The 14,574-nt window shown below is 39.0% G+C and overlaps 1 protein-coding gene across 23 annotated transcripts in view; it reads left to right on the top strand.

Moving 5' to 3' along the window:
* Positions 1 to 14,574, top strand: part of SVIL (supervillin) — a 141,332-nt gene that overhangs the window by 78,466 nt on the left and 48,292 nt on the right. For 13 of the 23 annotated variants that reach the window (XM_071805274.1, XM_065831883.2, XM_065831872.2 and 10 more), the window contains 9 exons: positions 2,053 to 2,110; positions 2,279 to 2,430; positions 3,014 to 3,698; positions 8,461 to 8,544; positions 10,596 to 11,480; positions 11,813 to 11,983; positions 12,644 to 12,678; positions 13,901 to 13,962; positions 14,311 to 14,450. In XM_071805274.1, the coding sequence (XP_071661375.1) occupies positions 2,103 to 2,110; positions 2,279 to 2,430; positions 3,014 to 3,698; positions 8,461 to 8,544; positions 10,596 to 11,480; positions 11,813 to 11,983; positions 12,644 to 12,678; positions 13,901 to 13,962; positions 14,311 to 14,450 (2,222 nt within the window). In that variant the 5' untranslated portion in view covers positions 2,053 to 2,102. The remainder of the gene's footprint in view (positions 1 to 2,052; positions 2,111 to 2,278; positions 2,431 to 3,013; positions 3,699 to 8,460; positions 8,545 to 10,595; positions 11,481 to 11,812; positions 11,984 to 12,643; positions 12,679 to 13,900; positions 13,963 to 14,310; positions 14,451 to 14,574) is intronic. The other 10 variants (XM_065831874.2, XM_065831888.2, XM_065831889.2 and 7 more) reach the window with 5 other exon arrangements.

A 14,574-nucleotide genomic window follows, 5' to 3' on the forward strand; every position in this document is an offset into this window, starting at 1 on the left:
CAGAACAATTATGGGTTTTGTTTTGACCATTTTATGTATGTATAGCCAACAGATGGAACAGAAATCTGTAAAAGTCAGAGGGAACAAACTTAAACAGAAGTAGATTTGGCAGAGGTGAGAGCGAACTATTTATGAGAAATCATTTCCTTTGGTGTGACTGTGAGACGAAGGCTGGTTTCGTATGGATACGTTCTCTGTTTAATAGAGTTCCACTGTTAGCACAGCTTGAGTAGGCAGGACAGCAGCAGGAACTGCTCATGTACTGAGAGAGGAGTCTATAAACACAAGACATAATGGCTCATCTTTGCTTTGGTGTTGGTTTGGGATGCAAATTTTGCATTGCCCAAGTCCAGTTCCCACCCAACTCCAGAGGTCTGTGCCTGGAGTTTGCTGACTCTCAGAGCCTGTCTTGCACTGCCAACCTGGTCAACAGTGTAGGCTTCCATCTGCTTTGCTGCAGATGCTGGAGCGACGCATGAATGAGGTGTCCCTTGGGTTAGCACTGTTAAGTAGCTGCATATTTAGCTACTCTGCATTGCTAGTTGAATCAGATGTGTATACATTTGATTTTTTTTTCATGGCGTGATCACAATTTAAGCTAACTTGGCTTGAGAAATTGAAGCAGATAGCTTGGGTCTGTGTAAAAATGTAGACTAAAGGAGATATTTTGGAGAGTGGCCAAGTTGATTTCTTTCCCCTGTTCATTGCTCATTCTCAGTAGGCAGTCATCTGTAGCATCAGACACTGTATTCATACCACATTCATTTGCTTCTGTGAGTAGTCATGATTCATACATTGATTCCTACTGATCCAAGACATTTTACCTAGACTCCTAGTGGCATTCAGCACATAAGGCTGATGTGACAGCCAATGTCAATAGTGCCTCTCTGTATCTGAGGTAGTGTTTCAATAATGTCTGCCTTGTAAGTAGAGTGACAAAGTCTGGTAGGGAAAAGGCTGATAGATTCACTTCTGCAGTGATGTGGATCAGTGTCTAGTAGACACCCCTGACTCATCAGCTGTTTCTGATGGCAATTAAGGGCTGATTTAGCAGGCTGTAGACTGTAGCTTGCTTTAACTGTTGATCCCTGGGTCAACAGGATCAGAACACCAGAGGTATGTTGCATCAGAATAGGTGCACACAGCTTTTTGCACCACATCTTTGCCAAGGAATGATACGGAGGAGGTGCAGGGGGTGCTAGTGTTAGTACACACACACATTCCCCCCTGTCTGCTGCGTCTTTTGACAGCCTGGATGGGTTCTCTTCCTGGTGCTAAGAAGTCACACCACACTTGTTTATGTAGCAGCCACTGCTCCAGTGTGGTTTGCAAATAACACTGATAACTGTGTATGTCTGTATAGATATATAGGGATTACTTAATCTGTCATGCCTCCTATTAGTTCACTACTATTTTGTGAACTGACTGATGTCTGCTAGCAGACAACACCACCAAACCATTTAGAGGGAGAGAAGAAAAGTATGTCCAATTAAAACTACAAGGGAAAATTAGTGAAGTAGAAAGTGATTAACCATGCAGGAATATCATGAGGGCATACAGTAATTTGCACTCCAGCCATAAGTCACTAGGATTCTTGGGATTTTCTCAATAGAAGGGAGTGGAGGAAAGTAAGAAACGTTTCTTTTTAGACATAGTCCCCAACCTTGTAAACAATGTAAGCAGTAATTCTGTACTATCTGCTTCTGAAATGGATTATTATGGTGTGTAAGCCTGACCTCACCTAATCAAAATGCAATTTGCCCAGTTTATATGAGATCTTGAAAACTGCTGCGATGCAGAGTGGATTCTAAGTTAGACTGGAAGTACCTGGAGGGGAGGGCTCCTTGGTGTATACACCCATGTGCCTAGTGCACTTTTGGCAACACAAGCTTAAACTAGGAAAACAAGAGGGAAATGCTTGTTTCCTGAAAAAAAGCTGGTTTAAACCTCTTAACTTTGACTGTTCTTTCTTATTCTAAAGCACTTTAGCAAGTTTCTGTGAGTTTCTGAAACTTAGTAGCGTATAAACTATATAATCTTTTGTTGTCTCAGTTTCAGAATTAAGAAAACTGTTTGAACCAAACAACCAAGATTTTTTGGAAATGAAAAGGTAAAAATAAAAAAAGTCTTTGGCCTGTAAAACAAAACACACAGGTTGTTTTGTTACCTCCTCTTAGAAACTCTCCCCTCTAATCTTCAAACATGCTCAATTTCACATTTTTCACCTTTTCTTTTCTTTCTCCTTTTTTTTCTCTTTTTTTTTTTTTTTTTTTCCCAGAAAAGAGAGAATAGCTAGACGCTTAGAGGGAATTGAAAATGATACACAACCTATACTTCTCCAAAACTGTCCAGGATCGGTCACACACCGCTTACTAGAGGAAGATACACCAAGATATATGCGTGCAACTGATCCGTACAGTCCCCACTTAGGTAAGTAGTATATATCGGTCAACCTTGCACTGCTGTGTTGCTTTGTGTTTACTGACCTATCATTCGTGCAGTACATAGAATCATAGAGTGTTAGGCATTGGAACAGGCTGCCCAGGGCAGTGGTGGAGTCACCATCCCTGGAGGGGTTGAACAGATGGAGATGAGGTTCTCAGGACATGGGGCAGTGCTGGAGTGGGTTATGGTTGGACTCAGTGATCTTAAGGGTCTCTTCCAACCCAAGTGATGGAGAGGACTTTTATAGAAAAGCTGTGGTCAAGGTTTTTTTAACTTGCCTTTTAAATTCTCTAGTCGTCGTATTTGTAAAGGTTGATTGTACATATTGTTTTAAAACAACAATAATTTGATAACGATTCTTAATGAATTATAACTTACACACATTTCTTAATCATTCATATGTGCTTTTGGAGACAGAAGTGCAAAAATGTAATGTAGGGTAAGTGTACAGTCCCTATTACACTTTGTTTTGTAAGAAAATGGGAAGCTTTTAGTTCACTGGATGTGAATGCTGGGTAAGGTACTTGGGGTTTGGGGGTGCACTTGCTCATACTTGTACTTTTGACAGGAAGATCAAATGAAGAGGAGGAAACTTCAGATTCTTCTGTAGAAAAACAACCCAGATCATCCAGATACCGAGCAGAAATCACAGGAGGTAATACAGAGTCCTTGTATAATACAGGAAACATGGATGTCCAGGAACTAGAGTCAAAAGCAGAAAGAATAGCTAGGTACAAGGCAGAGAGGCGGCGCCAGCTGGCAGAAAAATACGGATTATCTCTTGATTCTGATTTGGATTCTGACTACTCATACAGATATACACGGGCAAGGAAAGATGCCGACAGTGTGGAAAGAAAGGGAGTGAAAAGTGAAAGGCAAGACGATGAAAACAAGGACTGTGGCTCTCTCTATTTGTCCAGGACTGAGACAAAGGAGTCAAAGAGTGTGGTTTCTGAATCCAAAGAGTACTCCAGCCATGAAAAAGATGGTGTTCCAGGTAAAGAAGACCTCTCAATTGAAAAGAGTGATAGAAAAGCAGATGACGACAGTGCCATTAGACAGGCTTCTGACCCTTCAGCAGCCTTGGATAGTTCTGTCTCCCTTTCACTTTCTGGACGAGATTCTTCCTCCTATAATGAAGTGCCAATATCACCAAAGCAAACCCGCAGAGAGTCCCGTTCTTCACCGAAGCGGGCAGCCTCACCAATCCATTTGCAGAATGACCAGCCCTTGCATAGTAACATCAGACAAAGGTAAGCATGATTTTTAATTGTTTTTTTATACAGTAGATTCCTTATTCATCTTCTGCAGCAGCATCTACAGTATTTGTGAGAATGTATTTATTACCCTTAAGAATATATTTAGTGGCTTTGGATGTCTCAAGCTGGACTGATTTGGTTTATTGAATCACAGTGTGTTTCTGATACAGGGAAGTGGGTATCTATTTGTATGATTAGGTATGCCCTTGGATTCACTTCATATTTGTAGAATTTATGCTAAAATTAGGCCCTTTGGGAAGGGAGTGCAATAACTGATGTTTAATATATTTATACAAAGTAGAAATTGAAGCAGTTTTGTTTCTAAATCTGCCTTTTTTATTTTTTTCATAATTTGTTAGAGCAAGCCTTTATCTTTTTTCCTCTATATCCTGTAATTGTTTGGGTTCAGGCTTCCAAGTAAAGATTTGGGTAGCTTAATGACAGCTTCTGCCAAAATAGAACAAGTCTCAGAGTTAAAAGCTGAGGAGTGTCTTGAGTCAGTTCAAATAATAGTTCATTTATTTTCCTGCTGTGAAAGGGTAAAAACCCTTTTGAACTGTGATAGTTAATCTTTCAGTTAATACCCAGGGTATGTGTGTGAAGGGGCAGAGGAGACAGCTTAAATTTTATGCTGAATTTGGAAAACGTAGCCTCCCTCATGGTGTGCTGCATTATTTCAGATTTGACAAATTTACTCCAGTGATAGGGTAACCAGATTCTTCCAGAAGGAAGAAAAATAGTTTTCCCTAGTTTCATATTGTAATTTCTCACCGTAGTACAGAAACAGACTGTCAAACTTTTATGGTACTGAAAACAACACATGACTAAGAATTTTTTTAAACTCTGATTTTTCTCCAAGTGTGATGATTTAATTTCTAGGTAGGTGGTGGATAGATGGAAAATAATAACTGTAAAAAGTTAAAATGCTACAGCTAAAAATGATGTAAATTGTAATGTGAACTTAATCATAAACACATCTTCACCATGCTGAGCAGTGCTGACTGTTTCTAAAAACCTGAGATGAACTGTCATAAACTGAACCATTTACACTTTTTGGGTTTTTTTCGCAGTAGGTTCAGACACAAGCTACCTTGACTGGACTTCTTTATCCTTCCCATCAAAATCGCAAAACTTGATTCTTATTTGTTGTGGCCTTTCGTATTAACTCACATAAACCTACCTTAAAATTTGAATGAGGAACCAATCTTCCATGTCAAAGGTTAACCACCTGGTGGATTAATTAAGTCATAAGTTTACAGTGCTTGTAAACTGCTCAGATGTACTTAGTTACCTTTTTTGTTTCATTATGTTGCATAGGACACAACCAGTAGTTGCCCCTGAATATTTTTTAACAGCTTTCCATTATTCAGGTGACTTCTAATCCTGCCAACCTTATTTTGCATGACTACCTGGCTATTGGACTCTCCCAATTAAGCCAAAATTTTAAAGGAATATTGTCATTTCAAACAAGCCATCAGAGGGGAAGGTATGTTGACATACTTAGGAAGTACTATCTTATATTTAGCTTATGCTTTAAGCTTACAATTCTGCTACTGCATTAAGGAAAAGAGTCATTGCAGGGTCATCCATACAACTGAGATCAGGGTTGTACTGAAACTCCTTGAGCGGACTAGGTTTATTCCAGGCTCTAAAATCCTTGTCTCTGAAGCAGTCTCAACTCAAATGCTACAAAATATTATCCCTTATCTTCACATGGTCAATTTGAGATAAATCTCCTGACTAATCCAATTACTGATAGGAAGGGATATTGGAGCAATGAACCTTTGGCAGGTTGTTTACTTCTTTTTTGAGGTGAAAGAAGGGATGAAGTTTTCAGCCTTAGGAAAGCAAAGAGAATAGCCCATCAAACTTTATAGCCAAGAATGTGGCTGCTGCAGTGCTAAAACGAGTTTTATTTTCTTTACTCTCATGAAGCAATCCCAGTCCCTGTTTCTGTGAGGGGAAACCAATGAAACACTGAACTATGAAATTCCTTCTAGGCTGTTATCTCTTCCAACTCAGGAGAAGCTGCACTGCACAAAGCAGTTGCTCTAGTGAAACAGCGTTCTGGCTATAGAGAGACACCTGAATCTGCCTATTCACAAATTAGCCTTTCATGTGGAGAAATCAGGTCTCCTTGTAGCTGGCAAACGTGTGTTTTTTCTAAAGCAGCTCCATAAACCAGTTGCAAGTTCAGACTGTGCAGGCTGAAGGCATTATCAAACATTCAAAAATCCCAGCTGTTTCTTTAAAGCCACCACTTCTGGCGCTACCTATTTTTTTTATAATAGAAGATGCTGTAAAATTTGGGCAGAAGTGAAATATTTAAGGAAACTGGTTTTAATAGGGGCATACTTTTTCATTTGTTGATAGTTATATATCCCTATGGGATCTGATGCTATGTGAAACACTAAGGGATCAGCTGTGTTTGGCAAGCACTGGAGACAGACCTCTTCGGCAAGGTCTTCATTTTTTTTTTTGAGACTTAGTTGTTGTTCATTTCCAGATAATAAAATGGATAAGATCCATTTTCGGGTGGGTTCTGATGTTAGAACAGTTCCAGAGTGTAAGCTCCATCCTATTTGTGTTATGATCATTTTTACTTCTCTGCTTTGCAGTAGTGCCTTACTAACAAATAAGAGATTGGGGCAAAAGCAGCAGGAATAAGTCATAACTTGATACAAATTGCTGGCTGCATTATCATGAATTTCACATTCTTTCTGGATGAGGCTTGGGTCAGTATTTGTGTGAAGACTGGTTTTCCACAATTACTGTCTGATCCTAGAGAAGGAAATCATCTGAACCCACCAAGATGTGGTATAGCTCTTAGAGCAGCCAAGAGTTTAAATGTAGGGTTTGGCCTCTTGTTTGGATATGTGTGTAGGCAATAGGTGGTATTTTAAAGGCCAAGTTGTGAAGAACCTGTTCTTCATTTTAATATCCCTGACAACTTCCAGTGTGTACTCACTACTGTGACATTCAGAGATTGAAGAATAACCTCTCCGAAACTCTTGTCCCTGTTTCTGAGTGGTAAAGAAGTCATTGCCTATTTCCATGCAGTCTGAAGTTACTGTTGTGGTAGTCTCCTATAAAGCATTTGCACAAGCAATATAAGGGCTAGTGCAGCTTAAGTGGCTGCTGGCTTGAAGTCAGTTCCACATTAGATAGGTTGCAAAATTGTTTTTGTTGAATTTAAATTTGCTGAGCTCAAATTGGAGAATAAATGCAGCTTGCTTTGGAATACATATGAAAGCTTTGTGCATTCAGTCCTAAGAAGATTTAATAATTAATCCTAGTATTCATCACTGAGAGGACAACAAGGTGCTGTGAAGGTATCATTTGACATCATCTGCATTTGCATGCTGAAGTAGCTGATTAACTCAAATTCAAAACATGGCTTGCATTCTTCTGACTGCTCTCTTCAAAGGATGAATGATCAAGTACAAATAATTGCAGTTTGGGCCATGCCCATTATAAACATGTGCCAAAGTACACATTAAGAGACGAGAAGGAAGTTTGCTTCAAAGCAATTCCAGCTGCCGTGTCAGCTGTTGTGAAAGTTTTTTACCTCCTATTTGGTCAGTTCCTTTAGGAATTCAAAATGTGGAAAAACAAAAGGTGTTTTAACAGTTGGTGTTTGACTTTGTTCTAAGCTTGATATGGATAAGGTGACAACTGTAGGTGAGTTCTCAAATTTAAATTTATTTGCAGTAGATCCACTGTTATCTTAAGAGCAGTTGATTTGACTGTTTTCAACTATTTCTATTAGAAGACTAGCTAAGAAAAATTGAAGTAGATGACCTGGAGCTTAATTTGGGATTTTCATCCCAAATAGCTCTACTGCAATGTGAAGAGCTCTCTCAGATGTAGGTATAGGTAATGGAAAGCAGCCTGGCTGCTTGTCACCTCCGGGGCGGTTGTAAATGTTGGTGTGGCCGGACAGTCTGAGCTTGCAAGGTTAAAAGTATTTGATGTGATCTACTGTTGCTGAGGGACTGTAGATGAAGGTGGGCATTAAGAAAGCATTTAAGAAACTGTACGTGGTCTGCAAATACCCTTTCCTTCAGGGCTTTTAAAAGTTTGCAGTGCTCTTACTTCTTTTTATGTTTTCATCCCCAAAATGGAAACAGAATAAAGTCAAAACAAGATCAAATTGGGGGATTACTTTGTTTTTTGAGCTTTTCCTTTCCCCTGTCACACAGTGGCACAGCGTGTCTTGTTTGAACTAACTGGGTTTGCATTTCTGAAGCTTTTGTGATACAGGGGATATAAGAGGATCCTGAGAATTTCTTAGGAAGTATGATTATAGCCATCTGAATTTCTAACTTTGTTAAATTCATATTACTACTTTGTTTTGGACCCAGCAGTCTCTACCACTTTAAACTACAACTTAAAGGAATGTTTTTAGCAACTTTTCCAGGTGTTCTTACATAAACCCTGCAATTGCAAATAGAAAAAAAAAAAAAGTATTTGCTTCCACTTCAAATTCTGGACAATGCACACTTGGTGAAGTTGTCTTTGCAGAATATTTAACATTCAGAGCACTCTTTAGATGTTTATGGAATTAATATGATAGCTTGTTTCACAGTTTATCACTTTTCAATTTAATTGATGTGCTGTGCTTTTATTTTCATGACCAGTCATTTGTGATTGAGTAATTAGAAAACAAAAAGCAAATTGGGGAGGGAAGTTTGGGAGAAGCAATGGGAGCATGTGTTGAAATCTCAAAAGTTACCTGAAGTTCTGTTTTCTGTAGTAGTGCAGGGAAAGCAAAACCTGAATGGTTTCTTCAGAAAGATTCAGAAGGGGACACACCTTCACTTATCAGCTGGCCCTCCAGGTATCATAAAATGTAGCTGTGTGGCTAACAATCAGACTACAAACCTCCCCTTTCTTTCCCTTTACTGTGTCTTCATTTAACACTTGCCTTTAATTTTCTTTTAACAGCAGCAAGTTAGGAAGTGTTGTTTCTTGCGGATAAACAGCTGTTGAAGCTTTCCTGAAGCATCTGCTTTTATTATAATTTATGACCAATTGGTATTTTCATTAAGAAGTACAAATGCCTTTAGCTTCTTCCACAGCTACTTTCATACTGGCTTCCACTGTTTTTTATAATTTCTTATTTTATCCTACTTTGTACTCTGCAAACCAGCAGATTTTCACACCGTGCACCAATCCATCTTAGCATTCCCTACAATTAATTCCTTGAATTCTAAAGGAGATGGTACAAGAGAAGGAAAAAAAATAACATACATATATATAAATATATATATATATATACACATATTTAAGTAAAGTATGATCTTGATCTGAGCTACAAGCAGCTGCTTTCTCCCAGTTTGGTAACATACACAGGTAGACCACCATGAGAAGCATTGCAGGAAGACTCTTTTCCATGTTCCTGATTAAAGTAATTCTTATAACCCAGTACTAACATCAGTGTGGGTGTTCTGGAGAATGCTTGGTACGTGTAGTTTAAAGAATCGCTTTTTCAGACTGAACACACTTTCTGTGCTAAAGTAACTTAGAGAAGTTTCCCTGCTAAGTGCACCAACCTTCAGAGATAAGAAACACCAAAGTATTAGAAAGGTTGGTTTTTCAGACAACTTTGGATATCCTGAATTATTCTCTCAGATATTCATTTGCCTTTTTTTCTAAATCTTTCTTTTCAAATAATGTAAACTCCAAAAAATCTGTTGGTAACAAGCCTGGAATTGCACATACTTGAGCTGGATTACTTATTTTCAAATAAAGAGCTAGTCTCCTACTGTGCTTGAGTTTCTCTCCTTCCTCAGAATTAAAATAATTTTTATGCCCATTTGGGAGGGGAGGAGGCACAGAGCTTTGGTTTTTAATGTTGTGTATGCAATGTGTACAAACACTCGCCCTGTAAGCTGTCCGAACACTCGGCGTGGCTGTAAAACTGCTGCAGATTTATGTGCAGTTGTAGTCCTAGAGCAAAGGCTGCGTGGGGCTGTGCCTACCTGCCCTCAGCGGGGCTGTCTAAAGGTAGAACACAACTCTGGTTTGCATGGATGTCACACTGGTCTAGACGTCTTTCTAGAAAATACACTGAAGTAAGGTAACTTTGGGGAACATTCCTGTAAGTTTTGCACGTATGTAACAAAACATTTTAAAACAGAATGCCTGGGGTTTTTTTGTGTGTCCCGCACCCCCCCCCCCTTTTTTTTTTTTAATCTCGTCTTCCCAGCAAGCCCTCTGAAGAGCAACAGCCATACCATAGTTTCATTTTGGGCTTCAACTCTTTTTTTTTTTTTCTCATTTACTGGAATAGCATATAGTACATGCCACATTTTAGATGTCTTATATGATACACAAAAGCGCAAGTAAAAAAAGTCTCTGGCAAAACATCTGAAGGGATAGATAGAGATAACAACGTGTCTTTTCATCCCTTTCCCCACTGCAGCTGCATCTTGATATGACATGAGCTGCCCAGTGTTCAGACACCTTCGAAAATCTGACTATATATACACTTGCTGGTGGAATTCGCAATTTCAGGCTGAACCCAACATTTTGATAGTATAAAAAGCAGTTTTGATCATCTTGTTTGTTTGAGACTATGGGTATGTGCTGTTTGACGAACACACTTGTGACCTCATGGGAACAAGCTGTACGTTTTCAGAGCTTGCTCAGTTACCTTCTCAGGATTTGTGCATGTTCCAGGGCCTGTGAATCAGCTGAATGTTTTTAAGCAATGTTACAGCTAAGATTCAGGAGGGAGGAATGGGTTGCATCATAAGTTTGCTTTCTTTTGTGCTTTTGCTTTTTATTTTAGTATGATATTGCTGTCTATACTCACAGTAGGTGACTGTGTTCCTTCCCAGATTGGGTATTGCTGTTCTCAGGTTTAATCCTTTTTCTTTCTTAAAGAGTAAAAGTTAGAGAAAAACTGGTGAAAGAGGAAAGTGCTCGTGGAAGCCCGGAACTTGCCACAGACACAGTATCTCAGAGAAAATCCCATCCAGTGCCAGCTCACTACATGCCTCTTCAGACAGAAACATCTGCCTTTGATAGGGTTATAAATCAGCCCGTCAGTTCAGTCCGCCAACCAATACATGGCTATATTCAGCCTGCTGGCATTGCTCACACAGCTCAGCTGATGGCAACAGAAGAACAAGCAAACATCTCCGTTGGCAACCACCTCCCCCCAGACAGCGTTAGCCTCTTGACAAAATCGTCAGCTGCCACCACATCAGAGAGGGAAAAGAAAGAGGCACTTGGTTATGGAGCAAAGCCCGATGAAGATTCCTTGGAGGGTGAGCAAGCTTCCAAAGGCAGAAGACCAATTTTGCCATCCGAGATCCGCAAGCAAGGGAAGAACCATGAAGGCCTCTTCGGAGGAGAAGAACTGGATACCTCGGTGGGGAGTTCCTCTTTCACAAGCAAGCTGAAAGTTAACTCCGAAGTTCAGAGAGAGCTGGAGAGCAGCAAGAGGCAGGTTCCTGAGCAGCAGTTCAAGACCCCTGAGAACGTAGAAAGGAGTGAAGCTGTTATGTACATACAGAGTGGGTCTGTATCACAGCCGGCCAAGGCCAAAGCTCCTGTTTGGAAAGTGTCGACAGCAAAGCATAAAGTCCTGACTCGCTCGATGTCTGACTATACTGTGGCTGCTAAGTTAGAAGGTTTTAAAAGTAAGGAGAGCATGGAAGCAAATGCGTCCAACGGTGAGATTGGCACCGTTGACACAAAAGTCTCTGTTGCCCAGCTCCGTAATGTCTTTCTGGAGACTGCTAATGCCAACAAGAAAACGGAACTGTAGGTGACATTTCAGATATATTTTCGTGTGAAACTTGCACGTCCTTGGCAAAAATTACACACACTCAACATCAGTTGTGTTCGGCACTTAAAGCACACAGCTTAGCTCTCACCAGTGTGCACTGGAGGCTGAGATGGTTTGAATCCTGCTTCTGTGCTTCTGCTCGCTAGTGCAAGTTGTGATGTGGGGTGGCTGGAATGTGTACGTCTGCGCATGTTACTGGAGGAGCATGCAGAGTGGTCTCTAGTGAATTGTTGAGATGCTTACATCTATACTTTACTTCTCTCTTCTATTTTATTTTCTTTATGCTTTCTATCATGTGGCTTAAAAGTGAATCTCGGTTTGAGATGTCAACGGCAGGTAGCGCTTTGTCTGCCAATGGTGACCGTGAAAGAGGGACACGAAAGCCAAGGCGCTATTTTTCTCCTGGTGAAAATAGAAAGACTTCTGAGAGATTTAAAACCCAACCTATAACATCAGCAGAACGAAAGGAGACAGATAGGTAGGCACATGCTTAGCTCTGTGTAGCATTCTGGTGCAGGCAGACATGAAACAGCTTGTGAAGAGACTTTGTTAATTTATTAACATAAATATTTTGCAAGGTTATTGTTTCTCTTTAAAAACGATCAAGTATTTGTTATAGCTTCTTGTAAAATAAAAAATAAAACAGTGCCAATTTGTTGTAAATCAATTGTTGTAAACCAATTTGTTGTAAATCCCTCCCATGTAAAATGATGAACAGTGAATCATCACAAGGTATTATAGTTGACTGGTTCTGTCTAATGATAAATGCTTTTGTCTGGTTTTGTATGAACAGTTTCCTTTCCATCTACTCTGCTTTACCATTTACCTTTTTTTTTTTTGTAAACAACCAAGGCTACCTATTTTATGTTAAAAGAGCTGGCAGCAAATCTCAGACTCTTACCTTCTGCAAGATAAATTGGAAATAATTTTCCTTTACTGTATTTAAATTTGGCTGCATTTGCTTGCCTTTCTGCCATATTGAAGGATGTCAGAGTAGAAACTGTTGAAACTTGAAAAGTAGATAAAGTTTCCACGTTCTTAAGACTTTTGAGGTCCGGCTACTTCAGATGCAGTTTGAATTTAATTTTTGATATCTTGTTTCCAACTAATTTCTTTCTGTTTGATAATTTTTCACTAGGTCAATTTTGAGTGCAGAAATACCAACTGCTGAAGGTATGTTACTAAGCTACTTTCTAAGGAAGAAATGGGACCAAGTGTGTTTTATTTTGTTTTAACCGAAAAGCTATTTGATAAAGCAAACAAAATCCAACTGAAAATACCTATCTTTACCTGTAATGTGTTGAAGTACCACTTTTCCATGAGCCATGTCTACTACAGATTTGATTTCAAATTTATTTATGTCAAAATGCCTGACTATGGATACCTAACTCCATATGGGAGGCGAAAAGGGGAATGGGTTGACATTTTTCAACATAGATTGGTTTTGGTTTTGTTTAGTTTTGGTTGGTTGGGGTTTGTTTTTATTTGGGTTTTTTTGTTTGATTGTTGTTTGTTGTTTTTTTGTTTGGTTTTGGTGGTGTTGTATTTTCTTTTTCTGATTTATACAATAAATAAGCTACTTGGTGGAAAAAAATACACATTTTAGTGGGTGATTTAGGACTAATAACTACAAAAGCCTTTACTATAGCGTGGAACTGATGTTGGTAACATTTTGTAGCTAAGGAAGTTGCAAAATGCTGGATATTGAATTATATAATTCAGCCTGCCATCTTGCTTCTCTTTCCCTCTTGTCAAGTCTGGCACAAATTAAGTAGGTAATCTCATGAGTACCTAAATTTAGATTTAATGCCTTATGCTATTTAAAAGCTGGGTATTCTCTGCAGCTTTGAGATGCCGGCACTTGGATCATGAGTATGCTGATTTCAGCTCCTCAGGATACCAGCTGAGCCTCTGAAAAATGGGGCCAGAAGGTGGCAATCAGAATGATGAGCTTCCAGGAGAGATCACCTTTATGGTCAACTAGTAGAAAATAGATGTTCTATACAGCAGGATGAATACCAAGCTTTGAAACAGTCTTTCGGTCTAATTATTTTCTTAGCCTATGTGTTATCTAGTATAATAAGTTTGATTTTTCATGAAAGGTTGTTTGCATAACTTGAAAGCATATGAACTGTCCAGAAGACAAGTCTTTTGTTTTCAAATCCTCTTAAGAATTTTCCTCTGATGCAATACATGTAAGTACAAGTAAAGTTTACACAGTTGGCTTCATGATAAGTCTTTTGTTAAAAGGGAGTAGCAGCCATCTTATTTACTTATATTGCTTCATCTTAGTAAAACATAATTTTTGAACAATTCAGAAATCATTTAGTCGAAAAAACCCCAAACCTTGCACTTAATTCGTTACGTTCAGCCTCCATTTTTTTCCTTTGTGTAGATGAAGAAAAATTGGATGACCGAGCCAAACTAAGCGTAGCTGCAAAGAGGCTGCTTTTTAGAGTAAGTATTACATTTTCTTAATAGAAAGTTGAGTGAAACATTTCATATACAAGATGCTGAAGAACCCAAAGTGCATTAGAATGAAATGTAATGCAGTTAGCCAAGTCCAAGCTACATAACTTTTTACTTTCTCTTACCTGCCTATACAGTAGACCTGTTGCTGTAAGGCCTTCTTTAAGGAGGTCATTTGGAGAGATATGTAGTTAGTTTTAATTCCATTATGCCTACTGTGCTATTCAAAGATGGCTATTTGCAAAATTGACTACTTTGCATTCAACAAAACTAAAAAGAAAGTAGTGGTTTAGAACTTTCCTTCCATGGTTTTAATCATGACATATATCCTCTTAGGAAATGGAAAAATCATTTGAAATGAAAAATATTCCTAAGCCACCTACAAGAAGTTCAGCAGTAGAGAGAAGACTGCGGCGTTTGCAGGATAGATCGCACACACAACCAATTACCAGTGAGGAAGTGGTCATTGCAGCTACGTAAGTCTTGTACATGTGTTGGCTCTAACTTTGGTTCCAGCTTTTAAATCGGGGAATAAGTTCCACATATGTGGTGTTTACAACTTTGTAGCATGGAAAACATTTATTGTTAAGAGCCAACTTC

Source organism: Patagioenas fasciata, chromosome 2 (assembly GCF_037038585.1).
Source record: "Patagioenas fasciata isolate bPatFas1 chromosome 2, bPatFas1.hap1, whole genome shotgun sequence".
Classification (NCBI taxonomy): domain Eukaryota; kingdom Metazoa; phylum Chordata; class Aves; order Columbiformes; family Columbidae; genus Patagioenas; species Patagioenas fasciata.